Here is a 14661-nt window from a genome sequence, read left to right as displayed (position 1 = left end):
TTGTCTTCAAATTTGTGATTGTCTGACTGAAATCCTGTAGCTGTAGTTTTATTTCCTGATTAATTTTTATGAATCCTAACTTCATTTCTTCTTTAATTAACTCTCTCTACTCTTCGTTCTTCACACTCTTTGGTCCCGGATTCACTTCAATTTTCTCCAATTATTAATATCATCACTATGACTGCTCCAATCGCCCATTTTAGTTCTTTCTTCTCCCCACTCTCCTGTCTTCTCTCTTCTTTAACTCTTCTTATGCTAAACATTCCAATTCTTAATCTATACACTTATAAATCCACACCCATTTTATTTTCGTCTACTGCTGTTCCTGTTGCCTGACGACTCTTTTTACTTTAGCTTAGAGCATCGCTCTCTCTATGTTGATTCTGCAATTCCTCGCACGACAGTACGTCCACTCGGCTTGAAATCTAGTTGCTGACGATTTTAATTTATTTTACTTTAATTTAATTCAACTTAATTTATATTAATTCAATTTAGTTAATAATAATTTAATATAATGTATTTTAATTTATTTAAATTTAATTTTATTTATTTCAATTATTTTATTCTAACTTAATTTATATTTTTTAAATTTATTTTAATTTAATTAATTTTATTTTTAATTTATTTTTTGTTTTAATTTTTTTAATTGATTTTAATTTAACTCATTTTAATTTATATTATTTTATTTTAAGTGGAGGGAAATAGAGAAGAGAACAGAGGGAAATAGAGGAGAGAATAGGGGAAAATAGAGGAGAGAATAGAGGGAAAATCAGAAAGGAAATAGAGGAGAAAAGGAAGATAATGAGAGGAGAAAATGAAGGAAAATTAAAGGAGTAAATAGAGGATAAATACAAAATAAAATAGATATAAATTAGAGGAGAAAATATAGGGAAAATAGAGAAGAAATTAGGGGAGAAAATTGAGGGAAAACAGAAAAGGAAAATAGGAAAAATAGAGGAAAAATAAAGGAGAAAAGAGAGTGAAAAGTTACAGGAGAAACTAGAGGGAGATTAGAGGAAAACTAGAGTAGTAGAAATTAAATGCAAAAGCAGAGGAGAAATCAGAGGGGATATGAACAAATATAGGGTAGAAAATAGAGGACAAATAGAGAATAAAGTAGAGCAGAAAATAAAGGAGTAAATAGAGAGAAAATAGCGGAGAAAAACGAGGGAACGTAGAGAGTAAATAAAGATAAAAGGAGAGGAGAAAACAGACGAAAAAAAGAGATGAGAAAATAGGGGAAGAATAGACGAAAATAGAGGAGAAAATAGAGAGGAAAGAAAGGAGAAGAGAAAAACAGAGGAAAACTCAGAAATAAATAGAGGGAAATTAAATCAGTAAATGGAGGGAAAGTAGACAGAAAAAAAGGATGAAATAGTGGCAAAATACACGAAAATAGAGAAGAAAGTAGAGGAGAAAATAGAGTGTAAATAGAGGATGGAATAGAGAAAAATAGAGGAGATAATTGAGGGATAATAGAGGAAAAACAGGAAGAACATAGGGGAGAAAATAAAGGGAGGAGAAAATAAAGAAGAAAATTGAGAGAAATAGAGAAAAATAGATAAGAAACTAGAGGGAAATTAAAGGAACAGTAGTAGAAAATGGAGGAGAATATGGAAGGGAAATTAGACGAGGGCAATATACGAAAACTACAGGATAAAATAGAGAAAAAATAGAGGAGAATTTTGGATGAGAAAATAGAGGGAAAATAGGGGAAAAATGTATTACAAAATAGAAAGATTATATACAAAAAATACAGGAGAAATAGGGGAGAAAACAGAGGTGAAATAGAGGAAAAATAGAGAAGGAAGTAGAGGAAAAGTAGAGGGGAAATAGAGTAGAAAATAGACGGAAAACAGATGGAAAACAGAGGAGAAAATAGAAGGAGAATAGAAGAAAAAATGCAGGGGAAAATAGAGAGAAACTAGAGGCGAAAAGAGGAGAAAATGGAGGAAACGAGAGGAGAACATATAGTTCAGAAAACAAGGGAGAAAAGAAGGGAAAATAGAGAAGAAAATTGAGGAGAAAGTAGAGGAAATAGAGGACAAATAGAGAAGAATATATTGGAGAAAATAGACAGAAAGTAGAGAAAAATAGGGGAAAAATTAGAGCGAAAATAGAGAAAAAAACAGAAAAGAAATATAGGAGAAAATAGAGAAAAGTATAGGAAAAATGGAGGAGAAATAGAGAAGGCAATAGAGGAGATAATAGAGGGAGAATAGAGGAGAAAATAAAGGGACAATAAAGGTAAAATAGACAAGAAAGTAGAGGAGAAAACTGGAGAAAGTAGAAGAAAAGTAGTGTAGAAAATGGAGGAGAAAGTAGAGGCAAAACAGAGGAGAAACAGAGAGGAAATAGCAAGAAATAGGGAGAATATATAGAGGAAATAGAGGAAATATATAGCAAATAGACGGGAAAATGGAAAGAAGAGAAAAAAATAGAGAATCAAAATGAGAAGCAGAGGAAAAATGTATAAGAAAATGGAGAAGAAAAGTGAGGGGAACTAGTAGAGGAGAAAATAGAGGAAAAATAGAGGGAATATAGAGAGAAATAGAGGGGAAAATAGAATAAAATATAAGAGAAAGGGGAATAGTGGGGGAAACAGAGTAAAAATGTAGACTAAAAAGAGGACAATACAGAGGGAAAATAGTGGCGAAAATAGAGGGAAAATGAAGAGGTAAAGGAGAAGAAAATAGAGGAGAAAACAGGGGAAAACAGAGAAAAAAATTCAGAAGAAATGAAGGAGAAAATAGAGGCAAAAAGAAGAGGAAATAAAGGGTATAATAAGCTAGAGGAGAAAATAGAGAAAAAAATAGAGAAGGAAACAGAGGATAAATTTTAGCAGAAAATGGAGGGAAAATGTAGAGAAAATGGAGGGAAAATAGGGAAAAAAAGTACAGAGGAAATAAAAAAAATGAGCGGAAGAATAGAGAAGAAAATAGAGGAGAAAGTAGAGAAAAATAGAGGAGAAAATGGAGAAAAATAAAGGAGAAAATAGAGGGGAAAGTAAAGGAGAAAGAGAGGGAAAATAGAGAAGAAATTTGAGGAGAAATTAGAGGGAAATAGAGGAAATATGGAGAAAGAAATGGGGGAAAATAGAGTGGAAAATAGGGGGAAATGAAGAAAAGTAAAAGAGAAAATAGAGAAGAAAATTGAGTAGGAATTAGACGAAAAATAGTAGGGAAAATAAAGAGAAATATAGGAGAAAATAGAGGAAAAATGAAAAAAAATATAGGAAAAAATGGAGGTAAAATATAGGGAAAATAGAGGAAAAATAGAGGGACATAGAGGAGAAATTATTGGGAAAATAAAGGAAAAATGGAAGGGAAATAACGGATAAAGTGGAGGAAAAATAGATAGATTATACAGTAGGAAATGGAGGCAAAATAGGGTAAGAAATAGAGGAATAATAGAGGATAAATGTAGGAAAAATAGAGGAGAAATTTGAGGATAATGTAGAGGAAAATAGAGGAAAAATACGGGAGAAAATTGAGGAAACATTTAGGAGAACATATAGGGAATATAAAGGATAAATTAGAGAGAAAAATAGAGGAGAAAGTAATCGGAAAATAGAGTGAAATTAGAGGAGAAAATAGATAGAAAATATAAAAGGAGTTATGTTTAATAAAGGGGAAAATGGAGGAGAAAAAAAGAGGAACAATAGAGAAGAAAATAGGGAGAAAATGGAGAATATGGTGATGTAAGAAATGTATTAAATTAGATGGATGATATATGAGATTAGAAGGAATGAATTGATTAGATTAGATGGATGGAACACATAAGATTTGATCAGCATTTCTCAAACTTTTTTCAAGGTGGGACCACGTTTGTAAATAAAAATGTTCTGCGGACCACCTTACTCTTGTCTCGTTCGAAAACTATTTTATCATGGTTTTTTTAGTTATAATTATGTTAATCAGTTAATATATCTTCGTTTTTTAAACTGGATTAATTATTACAATTCCCTTCATTTTATATTAATACTAGTATAAATTAATATGAATTGTTAATAGTATTGGAGGCTATCTATTTTTAGAATAGAATTTGCATAATCTCTACCTTAAGTGAAAAATTTATAATAAACGTAATTGGTACTTACATTAATGAGATGGATGAGCCCGCTGACCCTTGCACATTTGTTCAATATTCGGATGTTGCTGTTGAGCGTAAGACTGAGATCAGCATCTACATCAAGTCGATTTTTATACTTCGTTTTGTTTCAGTTAGTGATGAAAATTCTTTCTCACATGGATACGTAGAAGCAAACTGAACTATAATATTTTAAAGCACCTTTGGATAGTTCACTGTACTCTCTTTTCACTGGAGATGACGTCCAGAAATTGAACGTACCTTCTGCTTCGAATTTCATTTTAAGTTCGGTGTTATTCGAGACTTCAATTAATTGCTCTCTTTCATTCAATGAAAGTTTGTTATTTTCAATATCACAGTGTAAAGGATCGCGAATCCATTACAAGTGATCATATATATTAGTTAGAAAATAATTGTCAAATTGTGAATTCACACAGAGTTTCGAGATGGGAACATAATATGTCATGGCATAATTCTTTTTCAACGCTGAGATAATTTTCCACTAAGAAAGACTCTAGGGTTGGAAATGGTGTAAATTTTCTCTCTTTTACACAACTGACCCACAAACTAAGTTTCCTTTCAAACTCCTTTGTTTTGCCATGAGCATTCAAGACAATCAAAGAATACCTTGAAGACAGAGAGTTTTTTTTTTTTTTTAAGATGTCTGAAAGATGTGCCAATGTAATTAGCCACAACCCATCAGCAAGGAATGAAACATGATCTTCGTTGATCTTATTTACGAATTCAGAATGCAATAGAGGCTCGCTACTCATATCATCACAAATTTTTTAAAATAGTCTGTTTTTAAAGGCTTTCCTTAACATAGTATATTACGTTACAAGGTTGGAAAGTGGTTTCTACAAAATCGAGGAAAAGTTTGAAAAACGAGCAGAGCGAGTTTTTAAATTTCCGAGATTTTGTATATAAAAAAAAAGGTACTTTACAAACGTGTATTGTAGGCTGCAACTTTTTTTGTACGATCATATTTTTAAAATTTCAAATATAATATATTTCGTACTGAAAATTTAGAGCAATATTATTCCAAAACCTCCGCAAAACTATACTGTAATCGTAACTAAGTAACAATAAGTGCACTGTAAAGGTAGGCGCTCACTTTACGGAACGGCTCCGTTCAGCGCATTCGGATTTTTATTATTTGCATTATTTTAAATAGAGCATCGCCCACTTGGCCGTATCGCCTCTGTCCGCATGACGGGATTCCATCCAGAATTCTGGCCAGAGAATTCTAAACGGATTTCCGTACGAGTCAAGATCGAAATAAGGAAGGTCATGACGATTATATCGATTATAACATCTCCAAGCGCAGTAATATTGAAGGCATAAATTAAATGGATGACGCGAAGCCCTGTTCACAATGTAAGTAATCAGGGCGCGTAGTTTATTCTATTAGTCAAACAATATGAAGAGCTTTACAATCTTCAGTTGTTTGCTTCACTTCCAGCTGTGTGTGCACGACGCCCGGGTCCTCGGGGGCGCCGCTGTATTGGCCATCCAGGCCTGGTAACCCTGTGTACGGTGCCCGCATGCAGCTGTACTGCCGCACCGGCTTCCACATCGGCATCTTCTCCAACGGCAGAGTACGGGGCATCGACCGGGATCTCGATGACTTTGGTGAGTATAGTAAGTGACATAGAGACTCGTATTCAGACAACAGTTTCACTCCATGCTAACATAGCTGTTGTTTATCAGTGCCAAATGCTGTTTAAGGCGTTCATTTCTTTGTATTAGCATCCGTTGTTTCATTCATAGTGTGAGCGAAGATTATTGTCCATTCCACTGGACTGGATATTTGTTCCTGTTCTTCCTGCAGCTTAACGTGTGATTCAACTGGCTCTTGAAGGTTATTAAAAGATATAGAACGGAACTTTCTACGTTATTTATTAATAACGGAGAAAAATTCTCTCTGGCACCGGGGACCAAACAGTGGACCTTCAATTTTACGCACTGGGTGCTCTATCACTGAGCTACGCCGAGGCTCAATCCACAGTACCAGTTCGAACTCTTCTCCTTCGGTTTTTTCTAGTGTTGTGGGATTTAATCGATTAATCTAATCGATCAATATCTGTTGTAAGATTAATCGATCAAAAAATATTTAATCCAATAATCGAGTCGATTAAATTTAATCGGTTGTAGTTGATATTAATTATTATTTTGTTAATACAAACTCATACTAAAAATTCCGACAATATTTTTCTCTTGGAAATTGTTTACTTAAAAGCACAATAGTATCACAGTCTAGTATATACAGTCACGAAACTCAATACGTAGTAAATATGCTTCCATAGATAGTTGCTAACCACTAGGATCGCTAATATCGCCTCATTACAGACAATGCGAAATAGTACCAGCACAGTCTATTGTTCCTAGCACCCTCACAACTCAAGCTTCGTGACTGTATATACTAGACTGTGATAGTACTGTTATTTTCTAACTGTAAACCAGATAGAGTAGAGAAAATCTTTGCACAAACACTTCAGAAAGAGATGGAGATATGAGGACAGTGACCTAGTCTACCTCTATTGAAAGTTGAAACACAATGCGAAACCCTTATTAAGTTTTATGGTTTTCCAAGAAAACGTTCACCTTGTTGTCAGCTCACCTTCCTAGCATATGAGATACATACTTTTCTGAGATTCGTCCCCCTCATCCCTTATAAAATAGCCATGTCTACACTGTGCGCAAGTGAGAGCGTAACTACCTTCTTCTCTTTCTAAAATCTGGTAATTCGATTACAATAGGGGCCAGTCTTCTGTTTCGACCGCTGTACTTTTGCAGTTGCAGTTTCTGTACTGAGTTTGTATATGAAGTTTGTGTGTTTAGTTTGATAAAGAAAAAAAATCGGTTTTCTGTGGTTTCTGAAAAGTGTAAACTCCATTATGTCACATGAGAATTTGAGAGGTAAACTCAGTGAAACGTTTGGATTTAAATTGAGTGATCATGAAGAAGTGCTTGACAGAAAGAAAGTTTTTTCGTGTTTAGTGATGCAGGAAACACTTAATTCGGAGCATATGAATGCACTCATATGTTTAAAATCATGGATGAAGCAGTATTAACTAGATGAGTCTTCATACTTTTAGTTATTTATGTTTGTCTAAAAAATTCCCGGAGAAATTAACACAATAAAATAAGTCTCATAATAAATATGTTAGTAAGTAATTAAAAATAGTTGTTTTGTAATATAACAATACAATATATACAGATATACAACATTTAATACTTATGCTTATCACTGAACACAAGTTAAATTTAACAATAACTGTGTGTTAAGTATATATTAAAACATTTTTTCAACTCGATCAAAACTCGATTAATCTATCTATTAATCGATTAAATTCAAATAATTAATAGATTAAATATTTTGATCGATCAACAGCATTAGTTTTTTCCCTTTTTGGCCTGCTCCATGTTAGACATATATTATGCCCCGGCATCAGGGCGAATTTTTCTCCGTTATTAAGTATTGTGGGTCCCTATCACCAAGGCATGGCACGTCCTCAGGTTGCAAATAGAGGAGACGGCCTCCAGATATGGAGGGTAGCTGCGAATATATTGAATAAGCAGTAGTAGACAGCTTGAGGGTTGAGCAAAGGGCTAACAACCAATCACCGTAAAACACAACTTGTTACGAAACCCAAAAAAACCTCGGAATGGGACTGATTCACGACCACAGCAAAGGAATACATCAGCTGCTTGTCTATGCAGATGACGTGAATATGTTAGGAGAAAATCCACAAACTCACTGGTCAACAAAGTTAAACATATTTTTTGTTAAAAGATAAAGAATAGGTGATTCTTACAGCATTTTTCGTGCTTATTTCAGATCTGTTTTCAAAATTTTTCTATCACGAAAGGTTTTTGAGTAATTATATTAAATGTACTTCAGACTTTTCTAGTATTGATACTTTGTAACATTTTACCTAAAATCATATTTATTTACCTAAAATGTGTGTGAAATAGATTTTAGGCTATATTTCGCTTGAGAAACATCTCTTTTGAGTGTCCAGCAGTAGTCTGACAATATTTGGGCTCCATTTTTCCTGTTAGCACCCTTCGATTTTAGAAAAGTCCTGATGAAAACGTTCCCCAGTTTATCACTCACTACCCGAAGGTTTTGAGGAAAGAAAAAATAGATGAGAATCGAAGAAGTTATTTTGAGAGATATGACATCCCATCACGTTATAGTTCTGAATCAGCTCACTGACAAGTTCTCTGTAATCTTCTGATTTGTGGTTCCTAGAAAGTAACAGTGTTGAATGATCCTTAGGTTCCTGACATGTCATTGGAACTGGAAAAGGCATATGTCAGGACCATTTTAGCCAACCACTTAGTAGAATCACATGGAGCACAACAGATTTCAGGGCCCAGTTCCTGTCCTCATCTATTTTTCAATCAAAAGAACACTCGTAAGCTCTTTTAACTAGTGTAGTAAAATTTAAAGTTTACTACTCACAAACTCAACAAAAATTTTTTATGTGATTTACACAGTATTTCGAGGTATGTTTCACTTTATAAGATACTTTTACCACACTTAAAATAAGGACAAAGAAAACACAGGTTACGAAACTTGTTTCATGAATGTAAGTTTCAACTCAACTGAGAATTAATATTAACTTTCACTGTCTTATCAGGAATAAAATTTATTTTTATGAATTCTGACTTCACAGGCAACAACGATCTAAAGTTATAGGTCCATTGTTAAAGCAATAAAATTATATTCTATCTTCGTAGTGTATCCAACTATTTGCTGATAACACGTGTTCCACTATGTTTCACTATAAATTTCCCCTTCTTACAAATGATGGGTAAAAAGCACGATGCTTGTTGTATATTTCAGCAGCCACATTCTTCCAAAGATGAGCTGTATTCAATATGTATTGGAGAGAATTGTCCAAGGTTACAGGGATTGCAGATTTTAGATTAGTTCTATGGATGTTTGTGACAGGGCAGTTTAAGAGGATATGTTCCAAATCTTCTTCGTTATTGTTATAAAATGAAATATTTAAAATATTTTCTTTCCATTAGCATGTTAAGGACTGAATATAGCAATAAAAATAAATCAATATTTTTTAATTACAAAAAAATTGTGAGTGGTGGAAAAATTCTGACTTCATTTTTGGAATCAGCAGATGAAATTACATAAGAAACGGCAGAAATTTTACATTTAACAAAATCATTGTTGACCAGCTATTAGCGAATTTTGTTTGGAGCAAGAAAAGAGATGGGTTTGAAAGTAAATCCCGAAAAGACAAAGTATATGATTATGTCTCGTGACCAGAATATTGTACGAAATGGAAATACAATTAATATTGGAAATTTATCCTTCAAAGAGGTGAAAAAATTCAAATATCTTGAAGCAACAGTAACAAATATAAATGGCACTTGGGAGAAAATTAAATGCAGAATAAATATGGGAAATGCCTGTTATTATTCGGTAGAGAAGCTTTTGACATCCAATCTGCTCTCAAAAAAGCTAAACGTTAGGATTTATAAAACAGTTATATTACCGGTTGTTCTGTATGGTTGTGAAACTTGGACTCTCACTTTGAGAGAGGAACAGAGGTTAAGGGTGTTTGAGAATAAATGTTTAGGAAAATATTTGGGGCTAAGAGAAATGAAGTTACAGGAGAATGAAGAAAGTTACACAATGTAGAACTGCATGCATTGTATTCTTCACTTGACATAATTAGGAACATTAAATCCAGACGTTTGAGATGGGCAGGGCATGTAGCACGTATGGACAAATCTAGAAATGCATACAGAGTGTTAGTTGGGAGACGAAGGGAAAAAAGACCTTTAGGGAGGCCGAGACGTAGATGGGAGGATAATATTAAAATGGATTTGACGAAGGTAGGATATGATTGTAGAGACTGGATTAATCTTGCTCAGGATCGGGACCGATGGCGGGTTATGTGAGGGCAGCAATGAATCTTTGGGTTCCTTAAAAGCCATAAGTAAGTAAATAATAATTCTGTAGGATCAAAAATTAATAATATCATTACATAGATTTTTACGTTATGTTTAGATTTTTTTTTTGCACCTCAGCTACATTTTTGTAGGTCACTTCTTTTGTTTACTTCTGCACAAATTTTCAAAAGATGATTCGACCTAATGTTGTAAAAGGCTGCCTTGTAAGACAGGTTTTCTCCTAGTTCTCTATTTATTTGATGTCCTCTGTCCTTATTGAACTGCCACTCATCCGATTTCCGTTGTAATTGCAGCACTTCTCGAGGTCAGCACTCTATCTATGGACGAAGTTCGAATCCAGGGAGTTCAATCCAAACTGTACTTGGCGATGGACAGAGAAGGACGGCTGTATGGAGAGGTTAGTTGAAGACTCTGCTGCCTGTAAAGGCAGACGTAGTTACATTCAATATTAATATTAATATTAGAGGAGAAAAATTCGCTCCGGCGCTGGGGATCGAACCCGGGTCCTTGGTTCTGCATACCAAGCGCTCTCACCATTGAGCTATGCCGAAGTCCAATCCACAGCACAGGATCGAACTCCCCTCCCCCAGTGTTTTTCCCTTAGTGGCCTGACTTCAAGTTGGGCATGTATGTTGACATTTTATTCAAGTCAACTGCCATTATACAAGGAGCGCACTCAGTTGAGTGACTTGATAGCCGGGATTCCACAGTAAAGTGCACAGTAATCTGTACAGAAATATGCACTATTGCTAAAAGAATTTACTAAAGATTTTTTTTTTTGGTCCTACAGAATATATATCTGTTATGGTAACAATTAATATTAGAGGAGAAAAATTCGCTCTGGCGCTGGGGATCGAACCCGGGTCCTTGGTTCTACGTACCAAGCACTCTCACCATTGAGCTATGCTGAAGTCCAACCCACAGCACCGGATCGAACTCCTCTCCTCCAGTGTTTTTCCCTTAGTGGCCTGACTCCAAGTTGGACATGTATGTTGACATTTTATTCAGGTCAACTGCCATTATACAAGCCACTAAGGGAAAAACACTGGAGGAGGGAGTTCGATTCGGTGCTGTGGATTGGACTTCGGTGTAGCTCAATGGTGAGAGTGCTTGGTATGTAGAACCAAGGACCCGAGTTCGATCCCCGGCGCCAGAGCGAATTTTTTTCTCTAATATTAATTGTTACCATAACAGATATATATTCTGTAGAACCAAAAAAAAAAAAAATTTTTATTAGTAACATTCGTTTATGTTAATTGTGATAAGAATTATGACCAAGTTACAATGACCATTCATGGGGAAATCAAACTCTAGGGAGTCTTCACATTCATTTCTTTCCAACTTTCCAACGACACAGTCTGCCGAGCTTTATGATGGAAAAGGAAAAAAGTAAAAATTCCAAATCTTGCAGCTTAAGCATGTAATGGTTTGTCTATGATGTGAAATAAAATTGTCATATCCATTAGCTGTTTAAAAGTTGGTTGAAACTTCAAACAGTTTTATGTGTTACCTTTAAAACCCATAGGGTACAGAGGGGTAAATCAGATAGCGGGGCTATATGGATAATGTTAAGGATTTTCGCATGCTCTGTGTCTATCTACGACGCCATATTGTCGTTTTTAGCTTCACAGTGAATGAAAGAGTGTTGTTAACTTATGTGGCTAGTTTGGTGAGAATTCTCCTATCCTGAGACAAGCAATACGAGTTATTCTAACGGACGGTAAGTAACAAACATCTCTAGTATATGCAGCATGTAATATTGTGCTCAGTGAAGGTAAGCTTCATTTGCCTTCAAATACTAAATATCATGTCGCTTTTATCTAGGATTGTGTCAGTGGTATGTAACAGTCCGTCAGACTGGATGGTGGTCCTATCTCTTGCATTTGTCATCTAGTTTGCTGTCAAAAAATCTGAAAGTTAGAATTTATAAAACAGTTATATTACCGGTTGTTCTGTATGGTTGTGAAACTTGGACTCTCACTTTGAGAGAGGAACAGAGATTAAGAGTGTTTGAGAATAAGGTTTTTAGGAAAATATTTGGGGCTAAGAGGGATAAAGTTACAGGAGAATGGAGCAACAGTAACAAATATAAATGACACTCGGGAGGAAAATAAACGCAGAATAAATATGGGAAATGCCGGTTGAGAAGCTTTTGTCATCTAGTCTGCTGTCAAAAAATCTGAAAGTTAGAATTTATAAAACAGTTATATTACCGGTTGTTCTGTATGGTTGTGAGACTTGGACTCTCACTTTGAGAGAGGAACAGAGATTAAGAGTGTTTGAGAATAAGGTTTTTAGGAAAATATTTGGGGCTAAGAGGGATGAAGTTACAGGAGAATGGAGAAAGTTACACAACACAGAACTGCACACATTGTATTCTTCACCTGACATCATTAGGAATACTAAATCCAGACATTTGAGATGGACAGGGCATGTAGCATGTATGGGCGAATCCACAAATGCATATAGAGTGTTAGTTGGGAGACCAGAGGGAAAAAGACCTTTAGGGAGGCTGAGACGTAGAAATGTTATGTTTTATTTAACGACGCTCGCAACTGCAGAGGTTATATCAGCGTTGCCGGATGTGCCGGAATTTTGTCCTGCAGGAGTTCCTTTACATGCCAGTAAATCTACTGACATGAGCCTGTCGCATTTAAGCAGGTCGACTGAGACATAGATGGGATTAATCTTGCACAGGATAGGGACCGATGGCAGGCTTATGTAAGGGTGGCAATGAACCTTCGGGTGCCTTAAAAGCCATTTGTAAGTAAGTAAGTTACCGTTAAAACCCCGAAATTCGTCAAAACTAGTTTCAACTAATAAAAACTAGTTTAAAAAATGTACATAGATAGAAAGCGAGTTTGAGTTTTCATAATGTCTAAAATCAGTAACAGGTTAGGTTTGGTTTGTTTAGGTTTTTGTTTGATAAAAGCCTAAACAAACCAAACCTAACTTGTCACTGATTCTAGACCTTACGAAAACTCGCTTTGCATATACGCTTTTTTTTTGCTTAAACTAGTATTTACAAGACACAATTCTTACATATTTTTACTATGCCTATGCAGTGGTCTAAATTGCAGTGTATTATTTCTTATTAATATGATTTAAACTTACTAGTTGAAACTTGTTTTGACGAATTTCGGGCTTCGATGGTAACATAATCAATAAACCATATATTTACAACAGGTTATCTGTCCAGATAAGATGTGGAGTAAAACGGAATCACCGAATAAGATGTCCGGGATTTCATACTCACATAAACAGCAAAATGATTTTTCTATTGAAATATATAGAAACTTCATAAGTTTTGCTTCCTCTCTCAGTAAGTCCCAATTTGGACAACCTATCATGCAAAACAATGTAAACATCATTCTCAGACAGTGGCGGGATTGTCTGTAGCTTTACGAAGTGAAACAAAACCTTTAGATAATGAAATAAAAATGCTCCTTCTAGCAATGTTTATCACAAAATAGAGCTTGTAATTTTCGGCCTGAAAACTATCTCGTCACACTCTCTTTAAGATAATGATGAAAGATGATGACGTATGGGATAGTAACCAAGAGCTTGCAGTTTTTAAGCTTTTATTCAGATCTTAGTTTCAGCCCTTCCAGCTACGATGCCAAAATTAAATTCTTTGTTCAATGCTTTACAGAAAGAAATGTTCGTCTAAACAAAACATGTGATTAAAAATAATTTCAGTACCTTGCGTGAAAATTTTGATAGGCGATTTGATATGAGATGGAATTCTACCAAGAACAACAGCAAACTCCAAGCTCTTCACAGAGACCGATAGGTAAAGAGTAGGATACCATATGGCATCATCTTACCGTCGAATATTTTATGACATCATTGCTATGATAGTTGGTCAACTGACTAACAGATTTTTGGATATTAACCAACTTAATTTCTTTTATTGTTGAGTATGAAAGGCTTTAGCACAGAATACCGCCATGCCTTCCTTAAACATTAAGGGCAATATTTTAACATGATATGCTTGAAAATGAACTGCTTTGAATATTCATCTACTGAATTTCGAGATGAACTGATCTACTCGTTTCAATGAGGGTTACATGTCATAGGACTGTGAGAAGCTTCGTCACTAGTAAAAAAATGTAATATTAACTTTGAGAATTCTTGGCACTAGTGTGTTAGCAGACGATCGTTTTCAACTCGACAGAGAAAACACGCATATCTACAAAAAAAAAAAAAAAAACTCAAAGTCTAAAAAAATTATCATTCCTTTCCTTAAGGTGGCACTATACTGAAATTTCCAAGTTCCATATTTTTAAGGGTTCATAATAGTGAAATCAATAACTACCATACTTATGAAGCTAGATACAGTAATAACTTTTGATCACTAGTATATCTAGTTAATAATGACAAATGTACCAAATTTCATCCGCCTATGAGAAGTGGTTTGTATTTTAAATATTTTATTAAAATATAGAATCGTTTTATACAAAAAGTTCCTTGCACCACAATTTACATTATTCTTAACTGATATTCACGTAGCCTATATGGATCCTTATATACATAGGATAAAAACTTATATGAAGAATCATATAAGTGAATATCAGTTAAAAATAAATAAATTGTGGCACAAAGGACTTTTTGTATAAAACGATT

General features: G+C 34.6%; 1 protein-coding gene across 5 annotated transcripts in view; it reads left to right on the top strand.

The window, feature by feature from the left end:
- The window catches only part of LOC138696403 (putative fibroblast growth factor 1), a 94066-nt gene that overhangs the window by 36642 nt on the left and 42763 nt on the right, over positions 1 to 14661 (top strand). For all 5 annotated transcript variants that reach the window (XM_069821323.1, XM_069821319.1, XM_069821322.1 and 2 more), the window contains exons 3-4: positions 5552 to 5721; positions 10329 to 10432. In XM_069821323.1, the coding sequence (XP_069677424.1) occupies positions 5552 to 5721; positions 10329 to 10432 (274 nt within the window). The remainder of the gene's footprint in view (positions 1 to 5551; positions 5722 to 10328; positions 10433 to 14661) is intronic.

Source organism: Periplaneta americana, chromosome 3 (genome assembly GCF_040183065.1).
Source record: "Periplaneta americana isolate PAMFEO1 chromosome 3, P.americana_PAMFEO1_priV1, whole genome shotgun sequence".
NCBI lineage: Eukaryota > Metazoa > Arthropoda > Insecta > Blattodea > Blattidae > Periplaneta > Periplaneta americana.
The sequence above is the reverse complement of the archived record's forward strand: the minus strand, read 5'-3'. Positions and strand labels throughout refer to the sequence as shown.